General features: G+C 37.4%; 1 protein-coding gene across 16 annotated transcripts in view; it reads right to left on the bottom strand.

The window, feature by feature from the left end:
• LOC122309665 (sodium/hydrogen exchanger 7-like) overlaps positions 1-19,268 on the bottom strand; it is a 63,767-nt gene extending 44,499 nt beyond the window's left edge. For 5 of the 16 annotated variants that reach the window (XM_043123211.1, XM_043123212.1, XM_043123215.1 and 2 more), the window contains exons 1-7: positions 18,821-19,265; positions 15,884-15,934; positions 15,656-15,747; positions 3,182-3,259; positions 2,958-3,115; positions 357-458; positions 169-286 (exon numbers count right to left, since the gene is read on the bottom strand). In XM_043123211.1, coding sequence (XP_042979145.1) covers positions 169-286; positions 357-458; positions 2,958-3,115; positions 3,182-3,259; positions 15,656-15,747; positions 15,884-15,934; positions 18,821-19,028 — 807 coding nt within the window. In that variant the 5' untranslated portion in view covers positions 19,029-19,265. Of the gene's footprint in view, positions 1-168; positions 287-356; positions 472-2,957; positions 3,116-3,181; positions 3,260-4,877; positions 4,982-15,655; positions 15,748-15,883; positions 15,935-17,788; positions 17,850-18,820 lie in introns of those variants that run through there. The other 11 variants (XM_043123217.1, XM_043123219.1, XM_043123220.1 and 8 more) reach the window with 10 other exon arrangements.
• Between the last annotated feature and the right edge of the window lie 6,140 nt (positions 19,269-25,408).

Genomic DNA, 25,408 nt, shown 5'->3' with positions numbered 1-25,408 from the left:
TTGAATAGTAGTAAAAAGTAGGTGAAAATTAATAATAAAGTAATGAATAGTAATGGAGTATGTTGAGAAGTGTTGAGAGTATCTCAACACCCAAACACATTTAAAACATAATGAATATACATGAACTCAGAAAAGAGGTGGCCTGCCCAAGCTCGGAAAGAAACCTACAATGAAGTAAGCAATGTAGCTCACAGCAAGTGTTAGTGTAATCTCGATCACCGTGTCATTAAAAATAACCCCAAGCCACAAAACGGAGATTATTCCAAAAGCAAGACCAATGCCTACACTGGACAAGGAAAGGGTCATATAACCAGAATAATTTTGTTAGGATTGCAACAAAAATAAGTAATACATACGCCCCAACTGAGACTTTGGTCAGAAATTTGATTATTGCGGTCCAGTTAAAGCTCTTTCCAAGGACCATTTGATAGAATAACTGATAAACCACAATCGCTGTCCTGGACAAGGAAACTAAGCATATTCAGTGGCCAAATATGCAAAGGATGCAATAAATCAAAGTGATTATAAATATGCAAAAAAACAATAATAATACCATCAAAAGTATCAACATCAATGATCCTTGTTAGGGGAAAATGGGCAATAATAAGCAGGCTAGAGGCCCATGTGCCCAATCATAGGCCTTGAACAGCCCATACAAGGATGGCCCAACAAACCGCACTAAGGCGAACTCGCGGGGTGTGGACAAGAAGACTTGCACCAGCAAGAACGTCTATGGATTCAATTGGCACAGGGCAAGTTGGAATCACCTACCCCTCCCTGGTGTAGTGCAGGGAGGGTTACCACATTAAATGGGGTGAAGTGCCCCCTCAAGGGACATGCCTATGTCAGAACCCGAACACCATAGGGTTCAGGAGAGGATGTCACAGTAAACGCAGCGATGTCCCCTTCAAAGCTTGGACAAACGTCAGATCACCTAAGGAAAGGAAAGGCAGCCACTATGCTCTAAACAATATATAGCAAGCAAGATTTAAGCCAAAAGGCAAGATCATCTGTCTAACTATTTCCTTTTCCTTTTTCTTTATACCTCCCCCATAGGTGGTGGCAAAGGAACTAACATTGGCATCGAAGGCTTCCCTTTGAATAGCCAGGGCTCAAGTCTGTTTGCAAGTGGTAAGCAGGGTAGTGGGCATACCGAAATTGACATCAACAATGCTTATAGTTATAAATATCACAACTCAATAACATGTAACAAAGTATCATGACACCCAAAATGTAACCACTTGACCATTTCAACCAAACATGCACAATGTGGGGCTCTCAACCCACACAATTCCCTCGACATTCCAAATCATTGGTTCCTTGCATTCTAAATCCTTGGCGTGGGGTAGTGCAATTAGCAAGAAGATCAACTACTTACCATGCATTGGTCATGCTAATGCAACTCTACCGAAAAATCATTCCATATGGCCTTGGCAACCTCACATCGAACAAGTTAATAATCCACATTTTTTCCACTATTTTGGCACATGCAGCACTAATCAATAACATTGATTTAACGTTTCCTTGGATTACATGGTCAAGACAAGGCTATAGCTCAAGGTACTAGTGAGATGACATGATTACAACACTTTCTTCAAGAGACTGGTTTTCCAGCACTTACTCCTCTCCAGTTGTTTTGTGATAATCAAGTTGCGATACATACTGCATCCAATATGGTGTTTCATTGAATATAGAGATTGATTGTTATTTCATTCTCGATGAGATGCTTAGTGGTGACATTTCTACACCTTTTGTGAAGTATGTAAAAGAACTTGCAAATGTATTACTAAGTCTTTATGTCATATTCGATTGAAACTTACTTGTTCCATGTTGGGTTTATATGACATATGCTCCAGCTTAAGGGGGAGGGTTAAAGGGCACAATACCCAATGAGGGTAAAAATGTAAAATGTACTCCATAGTGTATATATACTATAGCAGTGAGAGGGTAGGACATGATTTTGGTCTACCGTTCATTTTCTCTCAACCCTTATCTTGACATACGTAACCATTAACATAAAGACGAATGGGTCAACTTGATATTTTGACAAGGATACCCCTAATAGCCAACAAATGGCAAGTTCTTTTTCTCTATTGACTCAAATGTTGTACCTACAGGATAGGGATTGACAAAGAGGAAAAATTGAAGATTTCATACCCAATTAGAGGATAAATTTTGGGGTAATGAACACTGAGGGACAATGTCATCCCAAGTCCCCCCTCCCCCTTGCATTGCATACCACACCGATTCCACATCCACTCCACAAGCTCGGAACCAAGACTGGACCTTGCAAAAAATGCTCAAAGACTCCACCACCAAAGGTTGAGTCCATCATGCCACCCTCTACAACTTGTACAAGGACCAAGTTCTTTGACACTTTGTCTGCAACGCAAGTCCAGCGCAACTTCCGCTTTACCCCTCTCCATAGCCTTGGTTTTGGGCCCGCTTGACTTGGTTTTAGCAAAGCCCATCAATCTTCTGGACTGGCAAAGTCTACGGACTCTTAAACCATAGATTGAGAGTGAACTTGCTCCAAGCCCACCCCTAAGCCCACATGCACTTGTCTAATCAGCCCGTTCACTACCTATTCCAACTCCAAATGCTGAAATACCAGTTCCCTCTTACAAGCTGCCTTCAAGAACCTCCTTGCCACAATGCCACCCAGATTGACGTAAGGTTTGAGATGTTGAGGTGTAGGGAAATCATGGCGATGCCTCCTTAGTCCTCATCGTTATCAAAAAAGGGGCTTGCAAATCTAAGATATAGGTGAAAAAATGGTTTGATTCTTTGATAGGGAGCATTAATTTGGGACATCCCAAAAAAGAAAAGACAGACTCAATTTAGGATGGAGGGAACATACATAAACAAGAACAGGTAGATTTCAGAAGTTAAACATGTAATTTAAATGGCAATACCAGAAACAAAGAAAAAAGTAGTAGATCATCGAAATTTAATACCCATCATTCATCATGGATTCTCCTTCAATTATTGTAGTTAGTTTTTTACTGGCACCAAGATCTTTTAATAAAGCAACAACAGCTACAGGATCCGTGGCACTCAGAAGTCCCCCAAGCAACAGTGATGTTTTCCAACTCCAGTCGTATAGGAAAGTGAACTGCAGGATATCACAGGTGTGATTATGTGATACAAACAAGTAGTCTAAGCAGCAAGGTAAGGATACCTTCAAAGCAGAACCAAGACAGAAGGTCGAAATCAAAACACCTGGACCAGCAAGGAATATCATTTGTGCAAGACACCTCTGCGCAAAAAAAGAGTGGGAAACAGCTAGTTCAACTAAATTCTGAAAACATACTGATCACTTGCCTGAAGCCACAATTGCTCCAACAGAGTAAGTCATTAACATTCATACATATCAATGAGCTAAATAGGGTACTTAAAATTCTATGAAGATATCTCTTTCGTTAAGGTGAAAATATCATTTTGCAGGATGATGATATGAACAAGACACAATGAAGAAATTTGATTGACTATTCTTGCTACGATTCCATGAACATGAGGAAGCAATTGCCATTATCTCTCTTGAAGTTGCTTTTGTTGTGTGTACAGCAGTTTCTAATTAGCTTCTGACAGTTAATCGTTGTAGAAGCAAAAACTTGGTCATTACACAGTAATTAGAAATTAGCATCTGATAGTTAATCATTTGATCACTATATTTCTTCTACAGCTGCCAGAGATTTTAAGTGCTTGTGTTCTCTCATTTCATTGTCTTTTGCTGATGCAGAAATCATGTGATCAATTTGATGGTGTATTTTTTCACAATTAATGCATTTTATTAAAAGCAGAAGGGGCACAACCCAAGTACACATGGAGTACGAAAAGGAAACACCCAACTGATAAGAAGAATAAAAAGAGCAAAAGTCTTTGAAGCCTGGGTAGAAGCATCTATAAAATTATCTCCAAAGTCTTAGCTATTCAATTGAAGATACTATTAGCAAATACTATATCCAGCTCTCAAAATGCTTTCATCAAGGGGCAACAGATATTAGATTCAGTTCTGATAATCACTGAATGTCATGATAGTTGAATCAAACTAGGGATACTAGGGGTGCGCTCTGCAAATTGATGCTGGAAATGCCATATGACGATGTGAAGTTGGACTATTTGTTGTATTTATTAAGGAGAGATGGTTTGTTTCTACGCCTCCTGACAGGACCAAAGCTTCCACCTCCCCCACCAGACATTCCACACTGATTTGACCTAAAGAAATAACCCAGATTCAGCCACGGCTTCTCTCAACTATGCACAACACCAATGCCACATCAACTGCCATTAATTCCAAAACCTTAGCTTTGAGCTCAAAGAACCCATTATCAATAGCCAACCCCAACTTTTGGATTTGGTGTGTATTAAAGCTGATAATCAAAGAATAAATTGATTGGTAATCATTGAATCATCTGATACTGGGTTTATCTGGAATGAGCTGCAGAGATAAGCTTTCAGAAATGATGAGGGTCCATCTATGAGTGTCGAAGAATGTTATCCTTACAAATCTTACATGTTTGGGGTACCTTGTGTTTGTCTGATCATAGGTCTGGCCTTCTTCAGATTCTTGGCCTTGCTCTTTGATGATTAGGCTCATTTTACAGTTGTTTGCCATTGCCTCTGCATTTTAATTATTTTTTATTTATCAAGATAATGCCTATCCCCTGATTCTGTTTTCCCTTCTTCTTTTCTTTCTATGCAAAAAAACTTCTTGTTTTAATTCTCCACAATACCAGCAAACGAAAAACCATCATCTATTTTACTTTTTCTCCAACCTAAAATCCTGACTGTGATAAAAAACCTAAAGCTCCATTTTAGCATAAATCTAAATGTCCAAACCATATTCTAGCAATACCCATATGATTCACCAATACCTTTTTCTTTGAAGAATGCCACCTTTAAAGGCATCTTAGTCCTCCAAATGCTTCTCCAAGGACCATCTTTCAACGACTCACATTTCCCTAGTATGAGGCATAACCTGGAGTCACAGCAAGTAAAACTCCAGAAACACATGGCTAGTTACAAAGCCCACAAGAATACACATACTCGCAGTTTTTAAGTCATAATCTTGCTTCTGGGCCCAAGACCAGACCTGCCCAGGGAGTTACAGAGTGGCTTAAAGTGGCCCTCGCAAAGTAGACCTTTTATGCCACTTAAGCAGTAGCAGATACATGGTGGAAATCATGCAATTGATGCTTACATTAATTCAGCCAAGGGTCTGAATAAAAAGAAGGATTTCAGCAAGTTTCTACTATGTATTGAGCAAAACTTTAAAAGAACTTTCTAGTATCCCAAAGCTTTAGGACCTAGGCCTATTAGATGGTAAGTTTAGTACACCAAAGAGTATCTTTGCACACGGTATACAAGTAACAACATGATTTCCTAGTCCTTTTAATAATTAAGATATTCTCATCATAAAGTTAAAATTATACTATAAACAAATAATAAATATGAAGTTATTCGAGTTCATACAAGCTTATACATGTCGAAACCAGCTTTATACAGGTTGTTTCTTTTAATAATAGATCATGATTTTGTGTTCACGAATGGCTAATTTAATAAATGAATCAAGCTGAACTCGAGTTTGATTGAGCTGATCTCGAGCAGCTTGTCAAGTAGTATTGTTTATTTACAGCCCTATAATGGTATTACAATATTGTCACTAGCATAAAAATTTTATATGGAGCCAAACTGAGACTTTTGGATGGATAAACAATCGATATGTCCATGGGCCTATAGAATTAGCCGATTGACAAGCCCAAACCGACAACCCTCAAGTAATTGGATAACACCTAGACCCTCACACCCACTAGACCCCGATTGCAACATAACGACTACATTTCTCTCTCTCTAAACTCCTCTCCATGCACTGCACCTAGAGTACTTCTCCCTCATACCACTTTGAATGCCCTTCTCTTCCCTTTTATTTATATTCCATGCATAAGCCCCCCCTTTATCATGCACCCAAGCTTTGTCCCTCTGTCTATTTTCTATCTTATAACTCAGACCAACAAAACCAGCCCCATGTACAACTTCTTCACTTTCTGCTCCTCACACCGCCGCTGACAAACAAATCAAGCCACTTCCCCCACACCCAGTTCCTAGCCCTACTAGAAGGGGGTGTTACACAATATGTGGGGAGGAAGTGTTTGTAACAACACAGCCCAATAATTCTAGGGTCAGAATATTGAAAATTTTTATTGGGCCTAAATTATATATATATATATATATATATTGTTAAGTAGGGCCTAAATTATATTTAATGGGTAATATTGGATAAGCCCACAAGCGATAAATTATTGAGATTGATTAGGAGTTTTAATTAGGCCCAATAACCATGTTACTTAGGTTGCATTTGGATGTTGAGCTGAGCTGAACTCAATTCTTTATTAATAGTAGTGAGCTTATTTTACAAACTCAACTCATTAAATTATTAAAACAAACTCAACTCATATTTTACCGAAGTACGTGATAAACAATATTGAGTGAAAACGTGAGCTTTTCTCTCGAGGATGTTTAGCTTGCTGATAGTATCCTTGCGTTAGTTTGGGTGGTTAGCGACGGTCCTTACGGCGGTTGTTCTGGCTTTCTGTAATGGTCATGTATTCGTGTAAGGAGTTAGTTATAGGTTCTAAAAGTTTCACTTTGCTTAAGGAGGGGGGCAGGGTGGTTATCACGGAAAGAACGTGGAAGATGGTGGCTAGTATAGTCCTGGGACCTTCAGCTGTAACATGGCTCGCTAAGGCCATGGATGGGTGCTCTAAGGATGAAAAAATCGATTTTTACACCACAATAAGGGAAGGCAGCAGTAGCTTTATTGCTCAACGGTGTTCAAATGAGAGAGGACGTTATCTGGCAGTGGTGGAATATGGAGTTGGAGGGAGGAGGAAGTTTATCTTCGTCCCGGAGGAAGAGGGTTATGGTTGGAGTAAAATGGGGGAGATGTTGTGGGAGATTGCAGATGTAAAGAGACAGAATGTAAGTCTGATGAAGAAGTCTACCAAGGCGAATCCTCAGTCTTACAGGGAGGCACTGATGGTGGTGCAGCCGCAGGTGGCTCGGACTGAAGGTGAAGGTAGGCTCGTACATGATGATGAGGCTATGGGACAGGTCCCTAACAGAGAGCCATGTCGTGTACAGGGGCAGGTTGGCAGCAGACATGTAGGAGGCGTGACTGATGGGGAGACGCTTAAACTCCTTTGGGAAGCTAAGTCGCAGATAGGTGATCTGCAAAGGAAGATAGACCATCTAATAAGGAAAGAGTGGGGGCGGGCACATAATGGACCGGGAGTGGGCCTAGATGGGGGGGTTGGAGTGGCCTTCAAAGAAAGGCCTTCATATGGGCCGAGATCTGAAAATCACCTTCCCAATGGGCCGGGACCTTCTCTGGCCAATTCTGAAGCCTTACATCTTAAGGACCCGAGGCCTTCCCGTGGGCCGAAAGCCACAAAGGCTTGGAAGATCCGGACAGATCGACCCGACCCTACTACGTCGGAACCAAAGAACCCGATGGTGACCCAGGTCCCGGTTGAACAGATAACGACGGCGAAGCCTTTCCCGGTGGTACAGACAACGCCGGCGACTGCAGAGAAGCAGATTCTGCCGTCGCGGGTGGAGGAAACTATTGAGCTTAGGGCCCCGATGTCTTTTTTTCCGGATTTTCTCACACAGAATCAGCCGAAATTAAATGTGGTGATGGTATCACCCCAAGTTGAGGTCCCTGGTGTTTTTGGCGAACATTTGGAATCTTTTTCAGAGTTTGGAACGGAAAAGAGTCAAGACCCCGTGATGCTCAGTGAAGAAAGCAAGCTATCGGGACCATCCTTACCAGTTTTAAACACACAGAACCCATCGACCAAACAAGTAGAGGTAGGGGGGAGTGATAGCACTGATTTGTTGTTGGTTCCTGTCACTCCAGAGGAAAACCAACCTTCGGATGGGATGGAGATGGTGGAGACAGTGCTGGAATGGGAGGGTCTTAATCTGGCTGAGGCGTATGGGGAGAGGAATCCGTTTCCTCTAGACTGTTTGTTACCCAATGAAGGTGAGATGTCGGATTGGCTTTTTAAAAAGGTAAAGGATATTCAACATATAGTGGGTATGGAGTGTGTGGGTTATGAAGAACAATTTATGGCGCTCCTCACAGCTATTGAGGTGGGACATTCGCATTCTAAGAATAAGGGTGCTAAGAAAAGTAGGGAGCTTAAGAGACTGAATTGGTCTTTGAATGAGGGAAGTTCAAGCCGTGAAAGGGTCAAAGGGAAGGGTACTTGTTTTTCTTTATGAAGCCAAAAATCGTGTCTTGGAATGTTCGGGGGTTGAACGAGAGTAATAAGCGAGCTCGTATAAAAAACTTGCTGCGAGATTGGCGGGCGGATATTATTTGTTTACAGGAAACCAAATTGAAGTTGGTGACTAGAAATATAGTGAGAAGTGTATGGCATTGTCCTTATGTGGATTGGGTCTATCTGGCTTCGAATGGGGCTTCTGGGGGTATCATTGTGATGTGGGATAAAAGGGTAGTGGTAAAGATGGAGGAGTTCATAGGGGATTATACGGTGGCATGTTCTTTTAAGATGGTAGAGGATAATTTTTTGTGGGCTTTTGCAGGAATTTATGGTCCGAATGTAGACAGCAACCGGCATCTCCTTTGGGAAGAATTGACGGGTGTACACAGCTGGTGGGACCTTCCTATGTGCATAGGAGGGGATTTTAATGTTATAAGATTCCCCAGTGAAAGATATGGGGTCAGTCGACTACGACCAGCGATGACAGAGTTTTCCGACTGCATTTTTGACTTGAATATGGTGGACCTTCCACTCATGGGTGGTCTTTTTACTTGGTCTAATAGTCAAACATGGTCTCAGTTGGATAGATTTTTAATATCGCCGGAATGGGAATGTCATTATCCGGAGGTATGTCAGAGGCGATTACCGCGCCTATGCTCAGATCATTTTCCAATTTTACTGGATGGAGGAGGCATTCATAGCGGGCGTCGTTATTTCAAGTTTGAAAACATGTGGTTGAAAAGTGAAGGATTTGTGGACAGGGTAAGGAATTGGTGGTCTTCTTATCAGTTTAATGGTACTCCCTCTCATATTCTCGCAGGCAAATTGAAGGCTCTTAAGGAGGATCTAAAACTTTGGAACACCCAAAGTTTTGGTGATGTTGGGGAACAAAAGAAAAACAAGATGGAGGAATTACAGGTTCTAGAAAGGCTCAATGAAGATAGATCGCTTACCGCAGAGGAAATTTCTAGAAGGGCGGTGTTGACCGCCGAGCTCGAAGGGGTTTTATCTCTTGAAGAGATCTCTTGGAGGCAGAAGTCAAGAGCATTGTGGCTGAAGGAAGGGGATCGAAATACAAAATTCTTCCATACAATGGCAAACTCTAATAGGAGGAATAATACCATCGAGATGCTGAAAATTAATGGTAGTGAATGTACGGAGGTTCCTGTGATCCGAGAACATGTGCTGAATTTTTTGGAACAGCTATTTACAGAAAGAGAGGGATGGAGGCCAAAATTGGATGGACTTGAATTTGATTCGATTGAGCCACACACAGCTTCATGGTTAGAAAGAGCTTTTGAGGAAGAGGAGGTGTATAAAGTGATCAGACGAATGGGAAAAGATAAAGCACCAGGACCAGACGGTTTCTCGATGGGTTTCTTCCAATCTTGCTGGGAGGTGGTAAAAGAGGATATTATGAATGTATTTAAGGAACTTTTCTTGTGGGGGAAATTTAAGAAAAGCCTGAATGCGACTTTTATTGCCTTAATTCCAAAGAAGACCGAGGCTTCGGAAGTGAAGGACTTTAGGCCCGTTAGTCTCATTAATGGGATCTATAAAATCATCTCAAAGGTACTAGCAAACAGGTTGGGTGAAGCCATTGGTAAGATAATTTCCAAACCACAAAATGCCTTTGTTAGAGGTCGTCAAATTCTAGATTCGGTTTTAATAGCCAATGAATGCCTGGATAGTAGATTAAAGTCTGGTATTGCAGGGATCATTTGTAAGCTAGACATGGAAAAGGCATATGACCATGTAAATTGGGAATTCCTAATTTTTTTACTGAAGAGGTGCGGGTTTGGGGAAAAATGGTGTAGGTGGATTAGATGGTGCATCTCAATGGCAAGTTTTTCAGTGTTGATCAATGGTAGTCCAGAAGGTTTTTTTAACAGCTCGAGGGGGTTAAGACAGGGGGATCCACTATCCCCATTACTCTTTGTCATCATCATGGAGGCTCTGAGTAGGATGTTAACGGCGTTAGTTACCAATGGTCTGCTGGCTGGATTTTCAGTGGGTGATCTGAATAGGGGTCTAATCTCGATATCCCACTTACTTTTTGCAGATGACACTTTAGTCTTCTGTGAGGCTGAACAAGAACATCTTAGGACTTTGAAAGCACTTTTGTTATGCTTTGAAGCAGCGTCAGGTTTGAGAGTGAACTTTGATAAATCAGAGCTAGTTCCTGTTGGGAATGTCAGTAGCACTCGACAGTTGGCTAGTATTTTGGGATGTAAGGTCGCTCATCTCCCTATGACCTATCTTGGACTACCGTTGGGGGCCGTTTCACGATCTGTTGCTATCTGGGACCCAGTGATTGAGAAGATAGAACGAAGATTGGCTGGATGGAAGAGATTGTATTTGTCAAAAGGAGGCCGTGTGACCCTGATTAAGAGTACTCTGTCTAACTTACCTACATATTTCCTATCTTTATTCCCTATTCCAACTTCCGTGGCAGCTCGGATAGAAAGGTTGTACCGTGAATTCCTGTGGAGTGGGATGGGAGATGAATTCAAGTTTCACCTAATCAGTTGGGATAAGGTTTGTAGACCTATTTCCTCAGGTGGGTTGGGGTTAAAGAACATAAGAACTTTCAATCGTGCATTGCTTGGGAAATGGTTATGGAGGTACAATATGGAACCGGAAGCTTTATGGAAATTAGTTGTTGAGAGCAAACATGGCAGTTTATGGGGGGGGGGGGGGGGGGGGGGGGGTGGGATGGTGCACTAGAGAGGGGACGGGGCCTTGTGGGGTGGGGATTTGGAAGCATATAAGAAGAGGGTGGGGGGTTTTTGCCAACCATACGAAATTTTTGGTGGGGGAGGGCACACGTATAAAATTTTGGAGAGATATATGGTGCGGAGAGGAGGCTTTGAAGGATTCTTTTCCGTCGGTATACCGAGTGGCTTCTGACCCAAAAGCTTCGGTGGCAGATCTTCTGGTTCGTTCTGGGGACCAAGTCCATTGGAATATCATTTTCTGTAGAACAGCACAGGATTGGGAAGTAAACAGCTTCGCGGATTTTTTCAATCTAGTGTACTCTATGAAGATGAACGGAAGGCATGAAGATAAGCTGTGGTGGAAACCTGTGGGTAAGGGTACTTTCTCGGTTCGATCTTTTTATAAGGCCCTTACAACTATACCAAATTCTCTTTTCCCATGGAAAAGCTTGTGGAGGAATAAGGCGCCTCCCAAAGCTCTTTTCTTCACCTGGACAGCAGCGTTAGGAAAGATTTTGACTACCGATAACTTGCGTAAGCGTCGGATTATCATTACCGATTGGTGTTGTATATGTAAGAAATCTGGTGAGTCAGTGAACCATCTCCTGTTACATTGTGAGTCAGCTAGAGCTTTGTGGTATGAAGTCTTCAGTCGAGTAGAGATAAGCTGGGTAATGCCGGAGTCAGTGGTTGAGTTATTGGCCAGTTGGGTGATGCCGGGCGGAGATTCTCAAATCAAAGCGGTGTGGAAGTGGATCCCTATTTGCATTATGTGGTGTATTTGGCAAGAATGAGAGAACTTTCGAAGATAAGGAGCGCACATCAGAGGAGCTTCGTTGCTATTTTTTCAGTACTTTATTTCTGTGGACCTTAGCTATAGACTTTAATGGTCTAAATCTACATGATTTCCTTGCGACTTCTATAGCGACCTAAATAGGTCTTATCTCTTGTATACCATCTTGTGTACTTGGGCTATGCCTATTATTATTAATACTACCGTTTACTTATCAAACAAAAGTAGTGAGTTAAGATGGTGGAGTGAGTTCTGTAGAGCCCATCTAAGATGAGTTTAAATGTTTTTAGATGTTAAAATGAGTTTAGATATATTTATAGGAAGTTGTAAAATAAATGAGTTTCATCATTAAATTCGACTATTCATCTGACATACCAAAAATGAACTGCCGGCGTCAAATCCTTAAAGAGCAAAATTTTTTTTCCAAGCTACACTTGCAGCCATCAACCTAAAGTTAGGGCAAAATATACAAAACATGACTTTTCTCTTTCCACCATTCGGTTTGTAGGCATAATGATGCCATTGCAGAAAAGCTGCCATTGGTCAAGACTGATTACATCTATTTACGGTATTGACCACTAAACTTATTTACGATGCAGTCAAAGTTGGTGTTTGTATGGTAGAAGATGCTAAAAAGTGAACTGCACTCAGTGCAGTCAAGGAACCAAACAGGGCCTTACAAAAACCATAAACCTTCATAAGTGCAATGGCCAAAACCAGTGCCTAGCCTATCACATGGTCTCATCTAGGGGTGTAACTGGTCTAGTTTAGTCCAGTTTTGTAGAATTTTTGGAACCGAACCGGTTACACCGGTTTTGCATTTTCAAGAACCGATTCCGCACCGATTACCCTCCTAAACCAGTACTTCTGGTTTTACCGGTTCCAGTCCGGTTCAGCTTGGTTCTCTAGTTTTAATCAAGTCTCAATTTCATAAAATAACTGCTATCAAAAAAATATATGTTTTATAAAAAAAACTATTGTATAAAAAAATGAAGCAGGTAAATTTTGTCAATAAATAGCTAGGGGGTAGTTAAGCTGTTTTAAGGAGTTGGGGAGTAAGCTTTAGTTTTTGGAGTCCTTGAAATCTGTACGGCCATGAATGTTCAAACACTGTTTTATTATTCATGGGAATGCATCCTTTGGATTTTCCTTTTCTATGTATTATGTTCACTCCGATTAATTTTGGTTTTGATTTTACTACTTTGGGAGTTGAAGTGACTGAAAAAACCCCCAGTCAACCTACCAGTAAGAGAGACAATAAACTCTTAACCAGGGATATAAACAAACCTCATTTGCTAAGTATAGAAAGGGGAATTAATACTAACATATTATGATATTAAGTTAACTATACTATTATACATATTTTATGCTATAACTCTTATAATATATTAATATATACTAATACTATATATTATAGTGTTACTACTACATATAGTGATATTAATACTATATATAGTTATAGTGAATCAGTGATCAGTATAACTATATAATAGTATTAGTATTAATATTAGTATTAGTATAACTATCAGTGATACTAATACTAATAATGGTATTAGTATTAGTATCACTGATAGTTATACTAATACTAATGGTATTAGTATTACTATATCACAATAGTATCATATAGACTTATAGTGATATAGTAATACATCACTATCATATAGTGATATGGTACTAGTATAACTACTAAATTACTAAAACTATAATGATTTATATTTTTTTATTAGTAAAATTGGGGAATTACTATAATGATTTATATAGTTCTTTATATATAGACTTAGTGGATTACTAATACTATTAATATTAGCATTAGGGCATAGAATGTAATTAATATACTAATATACATTATTATACTAATGTATAATAATTAATTAAAGCAAAAGGTAATTAATATATTAATGTATATTAATATTAGTATTACTAACGTATTATGTATTTATCAAAAGGAATATGTTGAGAATTTATTAGGCGATAAAATGTAATTAATATATATTTTATATTAATAACATAGGATCAAACAAAGTACAAATGTTCATATTTAAGATTAAAATTTTATGCTATAAATTATAATATAAAATTATTTCATATATGATATATAATTATATATATAATATTTTCTATAATATTAAAAATTTAATTTATATATATTTTTAAACCGGTCCAGTCCAATCCCGGAAAGCACATAACCGAAACCGGACTGGATCTGGCCGATTTTTACAATATAGAAACCGGGCCTGGACCAAATCGGTCCAAAACCGGACCAACGAGTCCAGGCCGGTTTTCCAATTTAAACTTTTACCCCTAGTCTCATCCTCTCTCTATAAGCTCTAATCTCTCTCTCTCTATATCTATTTCTCTTTCTCTATCTCTCTCTGACTTTTTTCTCTCACTTTCTTCCCTCTCGGCACCGAAACTGTATGGGTTTCAACTAATTCCTCTGAAAATGAAAAAGAACCAGTAGCCTTCATCAATGCATAGATTCATTTTTAACTAAATTACATTATGGCCCTTACCTCCTTTTACAAGTAAATTATCATGTAGCTTTTTGTAAGTTTAAGAAACATGGAACGGTCAATTACCATACTGCCCCTTAGTCGATATCTCTTAGTTGTAGCCATTTTGGGTCACTTTACACGTATTTATTAATAAAACATAATAATTATTAAATTATTTCCATTCTATCTATTTAAGTAAATAGAGTATTATAACAAGTATTTCTAGAAATTTAGTAATGCATGGTACCTTGTATAGGTAACCAGCTATGAAGTGAAATTTCAGAAGCAACACTACAAAGTAAGTAGCTTGATCATAAATTAGGATTAGTATAGTTAGCTAGTTATATATATTATTATTTAAGCCAGTTCTTTGAAAGCCAGTGTTTATATACCACGCATGTCATAACATTTGCAAGCACGTCATTCATCATGTTTTCTTCTGTATATTATAGTTATGTATGCATTATACATCTCAAATTGCATAAGACATGTAAGCTTTCATAAAATCAAGTGTAAGATAATAACAGTTTGATAAAATGGTCATTCAGATGCATGGTACCAATGTGATTTATGTGTGGATGTGCAAGCCACGGAGCTAAGTGTTGTCCACCATGATATGCTAGAATACTATTAGTGACTCCCCTTACGGCCGAGGGATGTGGGGCCAGTATACAACCTCGCACACAGGGTTAAATGTGTGGGCCAATATGATAAATAAGATAAGTCAGATAAGCCAAGATAAGTCATGCATGTCATAAGCAACTTATGAATGATCATGATTATAAGTTTTCAACATGAAATATTTTATGAAAATTTTAAGTATGTTTATGTTATGATTGGTTTCTTAATAAGCCATCAACTCATTTTAGTTTGTTTTTATATTTTTAAACCACCCCAAATCAGAATATTTATGAAGGTCTAACTGCATGACGAGACTTAGTCCAGGGAGGCGTGAAGTGGCCTAGATCGTGTTAAAGATTTTAAGTTATGATTTTTATAGTAGAAAATTCGAGAAATTTTTTATAAATGCTTCCGCAAACTCTGATTTATGATTTGTGTATTTTTTTAAGATTTATAAATTTATAAAAAGAAAAAGTTCTAAAATTATTTATAAATTTTTTTTTTTTTTGATAAGTAATAAAGTAGAAAGGATGGAAAAATTATTTATAAATTTTTTATGATTTATGATTTTTAAAAGTGAATTTATTATTAACTATGGGAAGCGAAGTGTTACAGTGTTTGCACGTGGGTGGAATAGTGAAAAAAGGGAGTATGCAAGTCTACCAATCAAATGTGTTAAAGAACAATTCCACTAACAAAAACTCAAATCATTAGTCCTGAGAGTTAGAAAACTGAAACCTTTATCTGGTGCACTTCCATGGAAAATGAGCTCTCAAAAAGAAGTGCAGGAAGAAAAACAGCCAACAGAAGGTCAGGATCAATATTTGCCCCTGCATATTAAAAACATCTATCCTTTTTAGTAGCTAATATATGAAAAAAATAAAAGAAAAACTCCTAGAGTCAAAAACTGACCGTAGAAGGCCAAGCCTATCTTAGGTGTTGTAGTAAAGTATATAATTAACTTACAAAGTCGAATGCCATCGCCAATCTTCCCTAATCGATGGTGAGTACCATATTCTGTAAGTCAATCAACCTCAAGTTACCATTAATTTCAAACAAAATATAAATCCAAACACATCTAAGGAATCAACCAAATGAGCAGAGTTTAAAGATGAAACCTTAAGGCAAAAAGATCAAAATAAGCATAAAGCTGCCAGGTGTTTGAAATATTCAGGTACCAAAATGGTTTTTCGCACTCAACCTATCACAATATTTACTTCAAGACCCACCAAACTATCTACCAGCATAGTATAGAAGAAAATGTGAAGCAAAGTGATCAAAGCATCTATGTTGGGCACAAAAAGAAGATTTATTAGCTCGGAAAATAGCAGGAGATTTATAACACTATTGGATAACTGTATGCTTGTTTTTGGATGTTTTTGGAGGCATCCTTGTTTCTTCTTTTTCCTATTTCATAGCTGCAATGAATTTCTTCAGTAATTTAATTTTCAGTTGTGCCTTCAGCACTGTTTTGAGAAGTAGGCCAGTCCTAATTCTAATTAAACTTATTCTTGCTTACAAAAAAATGCAATAACAGTCAAATTTCATCTTATATTCAATGCCAATGTTTACTGGAAATTATTCTTTAATTATTTGGTAACCCTCTCCACAAGCTTTATTTATACTTCACCAAAGTCAAAAGTACCCCTCAAGTTAACTATCCAAAAAAAAAAAAGGACCCCTCAATTTCATGGTCCAAAACAAAATATAAAAATTTTCACAGTATGAAATTTCTAGCAATTCTATACCATAAATGGTGCTTACAAATTCCATATCAGCAATAATACTTGAAAACACCTACTCATAAGTAAATTCCACATACAAGATGAATTACATATCCAAATACCCACGATTAAATAGCTCATATTTCTCCTAGTGGCATCAGCATTCGAAACAAAATGAATTATTATGCAATCATGTTCATCATCATGATCACCAGAGTAGAGAGTACATTGTAACCCAACTACTTCATCACTTGAAGGAAGGATACTACCTACAATAAATCTATTGTTACAGACAGGGCAAAGTTAATAGCATAGCATTACTGTTAAATTGAGCAAATTTGCTATACACACGGTGTCTTTTTTCAGTTTTACTAGGTGGTCTCTACTTCTTTCACAGTTCTTCACAGATGTACCAAAACTATCAACCAAATTAAGAAAGGAGCACCGTTTTCATCAACTCATGGAATAATGGGCAAAGTGATGCCCATGATTTGATGTGGATGTAAGTAGAATATAGTATTTTGAATTCCAACAGGACTCTTTATATTTCTACAACCAATGGTTGTGGGATTTTTAAGATTTTGGAAGTGGAATATTATTATGATCATGACTTCTCTTACTTAGACGCAAATCTGTTTTTCTTTTTCAGGATAAGTACTTATAGATATTAATTTAAAAAAGTACAAACATAAAATACGTATACAAGATGATCATAGAAGCAAACATTTTCTCAATGACTAACAAAAATTTAATCTCCTTGCAAATTTTTCACTATTTTAAAGAAGTACATTTACTTCCCTTTTCCCATGAACCCATGTTCCCAATTTTAGTATGAGAAGGTGGTGAATAGCATTCTACATTACTTGGAAGACAAGACTTATAGTCTTCTATAATGATTTCTGTTGGGTAGGTCCCGCCAAGTGAGGGAAACCCATGTGAGCCACTTAGTGGCAATAAAGGTAGGGTTTTGTGTTTTATAAGTGATGTGCCGTGTGTGTTAGAGAGTGAAAATAAAAGGAGAAAAGAAAGAGAAGGAGTTGCGGTGCCATATGTACAATGAGTGAGAATTTGTCTTTTTCTCACACTTCATCAAAGTTTTGAGGGATTATCTGTCATCCAATTTTGATGAGATTTCAGTATCATATACCTGATAGGGAGAGCTTCATTTTAATTGGGGTTGAGCGTTGAAATTCCTCTCCGATTGTTTACTACAGGTATACAAATACCCATATGGTGAGATCTTTTTTGTTGCCCTGGTTGATATGCATTTTTTATGGTGATGATTATGTGTTAAAGCAAGAAAACATGTATTCTTGATGTACTGTTAGCCTCTAGAGATTGCTCTAGAGAAGACAATCTATAAACCTATTATTCTTGATGGTGGAAGTTTTAATCTAGACTAGGTCCCGTGGTTTTTCCCTTCACATTTGAGGATTTTCCACGTAAAAATCTTGGGTCTCTTGCTTTACTTATCAACAAAAAAAAACTTGGGTCTCTTGCTTGTGGGTTGCTTGATTCTCTTTATTCTGTTCGTGAGTTTATTTTTACTAGACGGTCAATTTAATTTGCACCAAGAATGGTAGAAAATATTCCTGTGTTCTTCTTCGATGTTTATTTATTAAAAAAAGAAAAATTATCTTCGAAGTTTTAATAACTGATAGGCTGTTTACAAAGTATAATTCAATTACGTATTATTTACACAAAGCTTTTCAGTTTCTCTTTTAAGCAAACAACCAAAGAGTCTAGAGAGCATAAAGAAATTTAAAAGTACTTAGTTATGTCATTTGGAGACAACACCCAAAGGAGGTTCATGGCCAAGGGTAAATTGTGTAATCTTGTTCAATCCCTAAATTTGGTGACATCCGGTTATGCAAATGGTACATAATATATACACCTAAACATTAGAAGAAAAAACAGGAGAAATCCCGATATCGAAGATCCTGATCGCAAATACAAGGGACTACCTCAGGAAGGCCCAGCCATATATGGGCTCATACTCTAAAAGAATTAGTCTATTACAATTGGAGTTCCTTGAAATTGTTACGGTGAACAAAAAAAACACAGGAATAGAGCCCATGATAAGACAGAGCTAAATCCGATGGTAAAAAAAATAAAATAAAATAACACTTTGAGAGAGAGAGAGAGAGTAACAAATTCGAAATGGAAATAAAGCAAATACCAATGGATCCGAGGCCAATGCCGAGGATGAGCAAGGCCAATGTATAAGGGACTCTGGTCCCACGCAGGAGGTGCCTACAAGCGATTCCGAGCACCAAACACAGCCCAAAGAAAGAGACAGCGTCCGTCGGGCTCGAATGAGAAGATGAAGATGAAGCATCCTGTTCCATGATTCTGTACGGAAGCAGCACTTCGGTTAAGCCAGCCATTCAATTCCACGCTTAACGACAACAGCTCAGACAGACGTTTTAGACCACAGCATCAGCAGCTAGTCTTCCATCAAATTTATAAACGAGAGATGTGGCACCAAAAACAGAGAGAGAGGGAGGGAGGGCTGCCGACTGTGAGCGATAGAGAGATGCTCTGACATTTCGTTTCTCCTCAACTTTCGAGCAGAAGTCGATCACGTCCTAGTTATGGCATCATTACCCGCTTATCATATCCAAAAGATCTCCCACTTTTTAGGGCATATACGTTAACTTCGTCAAAATCCTTTTCAAATTTTAATAAAAAGTACAAATTTTTTATAATTTTAAAATCTTTCTATTCATAATCTCACATTAAATTAATTATTAGATTCATCAAAATAATAATATAATATTATATTTTTAATAATATTTTTTTTTCATATTTTGCAATTAAACCTACTATATGTACATTAATAATTTAATTTGATATTTAAATTATTGATTTCTAATTTTTTTTTCTCAACCTAATTACCAACAAATACATTTTACCAATACTTCTTCTACCTAACAATCAAATATATAATAATTTAAGGAACAATAAACACATATACAATTTGTTCATCCAAGATAAAATATTATGTTTGAAACTAACTACAAACCACCCTTTTTCTCTATCTAAACTTTACATCTACAATTCTATCATTGGTCAAACATATTCATTCCACTATACACAATACCCAACATTCATATCCATAATTTTTCAAACCAACTTGTAGATGTAGCTAACCGTCCTTCCTTTGCCAAGTTTTTTAGATGTAGCTAATAGTCTTGGATTAAACCCTATAAATATATTCATTCTTAAACTACTTCCCACTCATCAAAAATCAATATTTCTTCTTCCAATTCTTCACATTTTTTTCTCTTAGTTCCCTATGGATCCCTATAGCAATACTCGTTATATTTTAAATAAAGATTATTTCGATCATGAGAATCTTATGATAGAAGCAATGGTCCTACATAGACAACGACATGCAACTCTTGGAGCATCTTCTTTACGTCATCCTAATTCTCAACCTCATATGTTCATCCAACGCAATCCATTGGAAGGTCATGAACGCCTTTGGAATGATTACTTTGCTCAACCGCCAATATATTCGCCAAATGTTTTTAGGAGGCAATTTTGAATGAATCGTGATCTTTTTTTACATATACATTCTGCAGTTGAGACTCATGATGATTATTTTGTCCAAAAGAGAGACGCCAGTGGTAGGTTTGGATTGTCTTCCCTTCAAAAGATGACTGCGGCAATTAGGATGCTCGCATATGGGGTAACAGCAGATCTTATGGATAAGTATGTAAGAATTGGAGAAAGTACTGCATAGTTGAGTATGAAGAAATTTGTAAAGGCGATTGTGTCAATTTTTGGGGGTGAGTACTTGAGGTCTTCAACCAGCAATGATATAGCAAGGTTACTAGAAGTTGGACAAAGGCGTGGATTTCCAGGAATGTTGGGTAGCATTGATTGCATGCACTGGAAATGGAAGAATTATCCTAGTGCTTGGAAAGGAATGTACTTTGTTCACGTAAATGAACCAACTATTATTTTGGAAGCTGTTGCCTCTTATGATCTTTGGATATTGCATGTTTTTTTTTTTTTTGGTTTACTTGTATCTCATAACGACATCAACATACTTGATCGATCTTCTGTTTTTGCTGCGTTGGCTGAAGGTCGTGCTCCTCCATGCAACTATACTATCAATGGTCACGAGTAGACAATGGGATATTATCTTACTGATGGTATATATCCTTCGTGGGCAACATTAGTAAAAACAATTCCTGCTCCACATGGGAAAAAGAAAAAACATTTTACTGCTTGCCAGGAGTCTGCAAGGAAAGATGTGGAACGTACGTTCGGAGTACTCCAATCTAGATTTGAAATTGTGCGTGGACCTGCAAGGTATTTCCAACCCGAAGTTCTAAAAGATATTATGTACGCATGCATTATCTTGCACAATATGATTGTTAAAGATGAACGTCATCTATATCTCGGGTCTGACCAATTCAATTATGAAGCCAATGATGATACTCCATCCGAGCCAATTTCACGCGATAATATACCTGAATTCATGGAGTTCATTATCCAACATCATCGTATTAGAGATAGAGGCACTCATTCTCAACTCCAAGCCGACCTTATCGAGCACTTATGGAATATGCATGACCAAGCATAATATGGATTTCTTGAATAGCCAACATCCTTATGGTGTATTGTAGTGGTCATTAAAATTCAGCTTCTTTTTATGACTTCCTTTTTATTATTTTAATGTTGAGAACCTATCACTAGTTTGTTTAAGTGAAGGCAGTATCACTTGTGCCTTTTATTAACTTATATGGATATATATATATATATATTTATATTAAAGGCAGTATATATTGTGCCTTTATATACTGCCTTTTATTAACTTTTTTTGGATATATATATTTATATTGAAGGCAGTATATATTGTGCATTTTATTAACTTATATGGATATATTTATATTTATTTATATTGAAGGCAGTATCAGAAATAATTATATGGTAATTAAATCTCGTATACAGCTGCAACATCTTCTTAAAAGTTACACAAATTCAACTTCTTAAAAGCTACACATCTCGTATAAATCCAGCTTCTTAAAAGCTGGATTTATCTCTACACATCTCTACAAATTCAGCTTCTTAAAAGTTACACAAATCTCGTATAAATCTCGTATGGATCTAATAAAAGCTACACAAACTATACTATTAAGTTAAACTATACAGCTGCAACATCTGAAGCTAATAAAACCTACACAAATTCAGCTTCTTAAGTTAAAAAATACATCCTCAAAACAGAAAAAAAAAAAGCCACATAACAGCGTACAAAATCAGCCTAACTAAATGACACCATAAACAACTACCATTATCATTTTAATGTCCACAAACAGATCCAAGAGACAAGTTTAGAAATACAACTTCCATTCACCAAATACTTTCAACAAATACAAGTTGCATCACATACAATTCAGATCCACAAACACTTCCAAAAGGATGGGTACTTCACAAATTTCCTATCCACAAACAGTGCCAAAAACTAAACTAACATTCAGATTTTTTAACCACAAATTGTTCCAAAGATTTTCATTAAAAAAATAGAATAAAATCCATTCATAGTGGCTGCCTAGCCACATGCTTCCTCAGGAAGTCTTGTGGCTAAGCAGCCACTAGAAGCTGGAAATGCATAGGTCATTCGGATATACCATCTGAATCACTCATTGACTCTTCCCAAATTTTTTTCTGAACTTTATGGAAATAGGCTTGTTGCATGGCATTCATACCAGAAAGATCCTTGCTCATCATCTCAGCCTCAAACTTTCTTTTATCAAGCTCCAGTTGTGTACCTCTATCGCGATCAGCCTTCGTCTGCCATTCTCTTCTCTTTGCCATGAACAGTCATCTATCCTCGGTCATTGCTTCTAATGCCATGTTGAACTCAACATCAGATGATTCTTGTGCCTTCCACTTCTTCAAGCTTTCCTTTTCAGCCTCTTGGTGCCTCGAAAGATTCCAAGAATGCTCTAATGTGAAGTTCCCTTATTTCATCTCTTTATACAATATCTTTGCTCTTTCAATCTGAAAAAAAGTTTAAGAAATATTGTCAAAAAATAAATCTTACATAAATAGACTACATTATTAAAGGAAAATAGTACATACCTTATCTTGCTCGGTCGCACCACTCGGGTGCAATGACTCAACTTGTGCTAGATATGCACAAAACTTATTTGTGCATTTTTGGATCATGGACCAACGATTGATCAATGACCCAATCGAACGGTTCACATTATGTGGTTTCTTATATTCGTGATAAGAATCAGAAATCCTCTCCCACATTTGAGTGGATTTCTGATCAGTTTCCCGAATGTCATCAATACTAATGTTAAGCCAACCAGAGATAAGTACATTATCCTCCTTAACAGTGAAAGAAGCTCCTCTTTGAACTTTTTTGTTGGAGGCCTCTTTTCACCGTGAAGGGGAGTTGGGCTGACCAAAGAATTAGAATGTTGTGTGAATGTTGGAGTGATAATAGGACCTTCTCCTCCACTTTGTAAGAGAGTGGTGAAGAATGGGTCCTCCTCCAAAAGATTGTCCATCCTTTAAAAATTGTAATTATTAAGTTGTCAGACACATACAAATTCATCACAATAAACAAGACAATACAATTCAAAAATGATTGCAATTGAAAAAAATAATAGCTAAACAAGACAGAACAGTTTACAAAAAAACTGTATAACAAAAATAGAAAAATAGTATAAATAAATGACTGCAAAACAGATCCAAAAAAAAAAGAACAAAAACAGAAAAACAGCAGCACATACAACGTATTTTGCATTAAACAAGGTCCAGAAGACGGTTTAAAGCAAAACAGTATAAAAAAAATAGAAAAACAGTAGATCCACAAGCTCTATTGAAGGCCTATCAAATTCAGCTAATATATGGAAACCAAGTTTTCCATAAATAGAAAAACAGTATAAAAATTAAAAAACAGTTTATTAGAATATGAGACTGTAATTTATTAGTGAGATTAGATTAGATGTCTCTAAAGACATATTAGATTAAATTGGATGGATGATCAACTAGTAAACTATACATTAGTGATGCCTTTAAACACAAAATGAGCTAGAAATAAACTGGTAGGCATAGGCTAGAATTCAGCCTTAAGTATGGGAGCATATAGAATTTAAACTGGTAGGCACAGGCTGAACACAATGCCCTTGCCATTTTTCCTAAGCCAATGTTTTGTTCTCTCATGCATGCCTCTATTGCCAGGACTTTTAGACCATTTTGTACTTCAAATTGGCCATTTTTTACAGTCTTATATTCATATTAAAAAATAGTTCAAATAACAGAAAAACATAAACATTTTAATCGACCTGCACTGAGATAACATATTGGATGTTTTATACTAATCATGCATCATGGCAGACCATGAGATGAGTTCAATGGTGGATACTATGATGTTACTCAGGTGGGTAAAGAGTAATGATCAAAACCACATGCTGCAACTGAACTCAGCCCATACAAATACCACAAGTGGGCAGAGTGTTACCCAATCAATTACTTCCCAAACAAACATTAGCTCCAACCTCACCAAGTTTTAAAAATAGATGCTGCATGTCATTGTTCAGAAGCAAAACTCCAAACACAAACACAAACAAGAACACAAGCATGTCATTCTTTACATTATCAAATAATAGTGTCCAATTCAAATCAGTGAGGTAACTTTGATTTGCATGTTGGATGTAGTTTCCAATAGTTAACAAACCAAAGATGATAGTCAAATCTATCCACTCACACACAAGAACAACAGACTCAAAAATATTCATCATTTGGAAAAATAAAAATATTAGGACATACTAGATATATCGTATCTTATAAGAAAACTTATAAGAAAGTATCACTTGCTCATCATCCCGAAGCAAATATTTAGACAAACACATAACCAAATAGAAGAATTGCTAGGGAAGAGTTCCATATAACCGAGTGCATACAAAACCAATTCACACACAGCCACATAAATCTTCCTATAGGCAACAATACATTACGGATCCAACAACTACAATACCAGAATGAGTGTGGTTGCTTGAGCTGAAAGGACTGAGTGCACCTTAGAAAATCTACAAGAAATTCACAAAATAAATTCAACCAACATCAGTCCTATGCTCAATGGTAACCATAAATTTTTCCCAGCCAAACATCCGAAAGCAAAAGCCCCAATCGGGCTAAATGGAAATCAAAAACCGAAATAAGATTAGGGTTGCAGGAGAAAAGCAATCCAACGAACCTGAAATCTTTGCCTTCCGCACGAATCTAATCTGCTTGAAACCTGTAGAAGAAACCCCTGAATGATTCTGCTCCAAGAATCCAAGGAAGAATAAAAAATAGCTTGAAAACGAGAGAAAGAGAGAAAGGGGGAGAGAAAACATACCGGTTGCCTTTGGAGAAGAAGCTCGTGTAGAGCCGAGTGTTCTGCTACGAAGAATCGAACAGAGTGTTCCGCTAGGAAGAATCGAAGTGTAGAGCCGAAGGGATTGGGAGAAATGAAAAAGAGAGAAATGGGGAGAGAAAACTCGGGGAGGAAAAATCGAGAGAGGGAAAAGAAAATTGACCGGTAGATGAAATAAAATGGAGTAAAATATTTCAAAGATGAGTGTACAGGAGCACTTCAAATATGAAAGAAAGGTTAGAAATACTGCAGGTCAAAGTTACCCATTTATTGGTTTGACTAATCCAATGCAGCCCTTTTTTCACCTATTCATCTATTTATGCATTTGGCTTGGCTTTTGATGAAGCCAATGCCAATGCTCTTAACTATTAAAAGAAAAAC

Source organism: Carya illinoinensis, chromosome 5, assembly GCF_018687715.1.
Source record: "Carya illinoinensis cultivar Pawnee chromosome 5, C.illinoinensisPawnee_v1, whole genome shotgun sequence".
Taxonomy (NCBI): Eukaryota; Viridiplantae; Streptophyta; class Magnoliopsida; order Fagales; family Juglandaceae; genus Carya; species Carya illinoinensis.
This window is presented reverse-complemented; position numbering and strand designations above follow the sequence as displayed.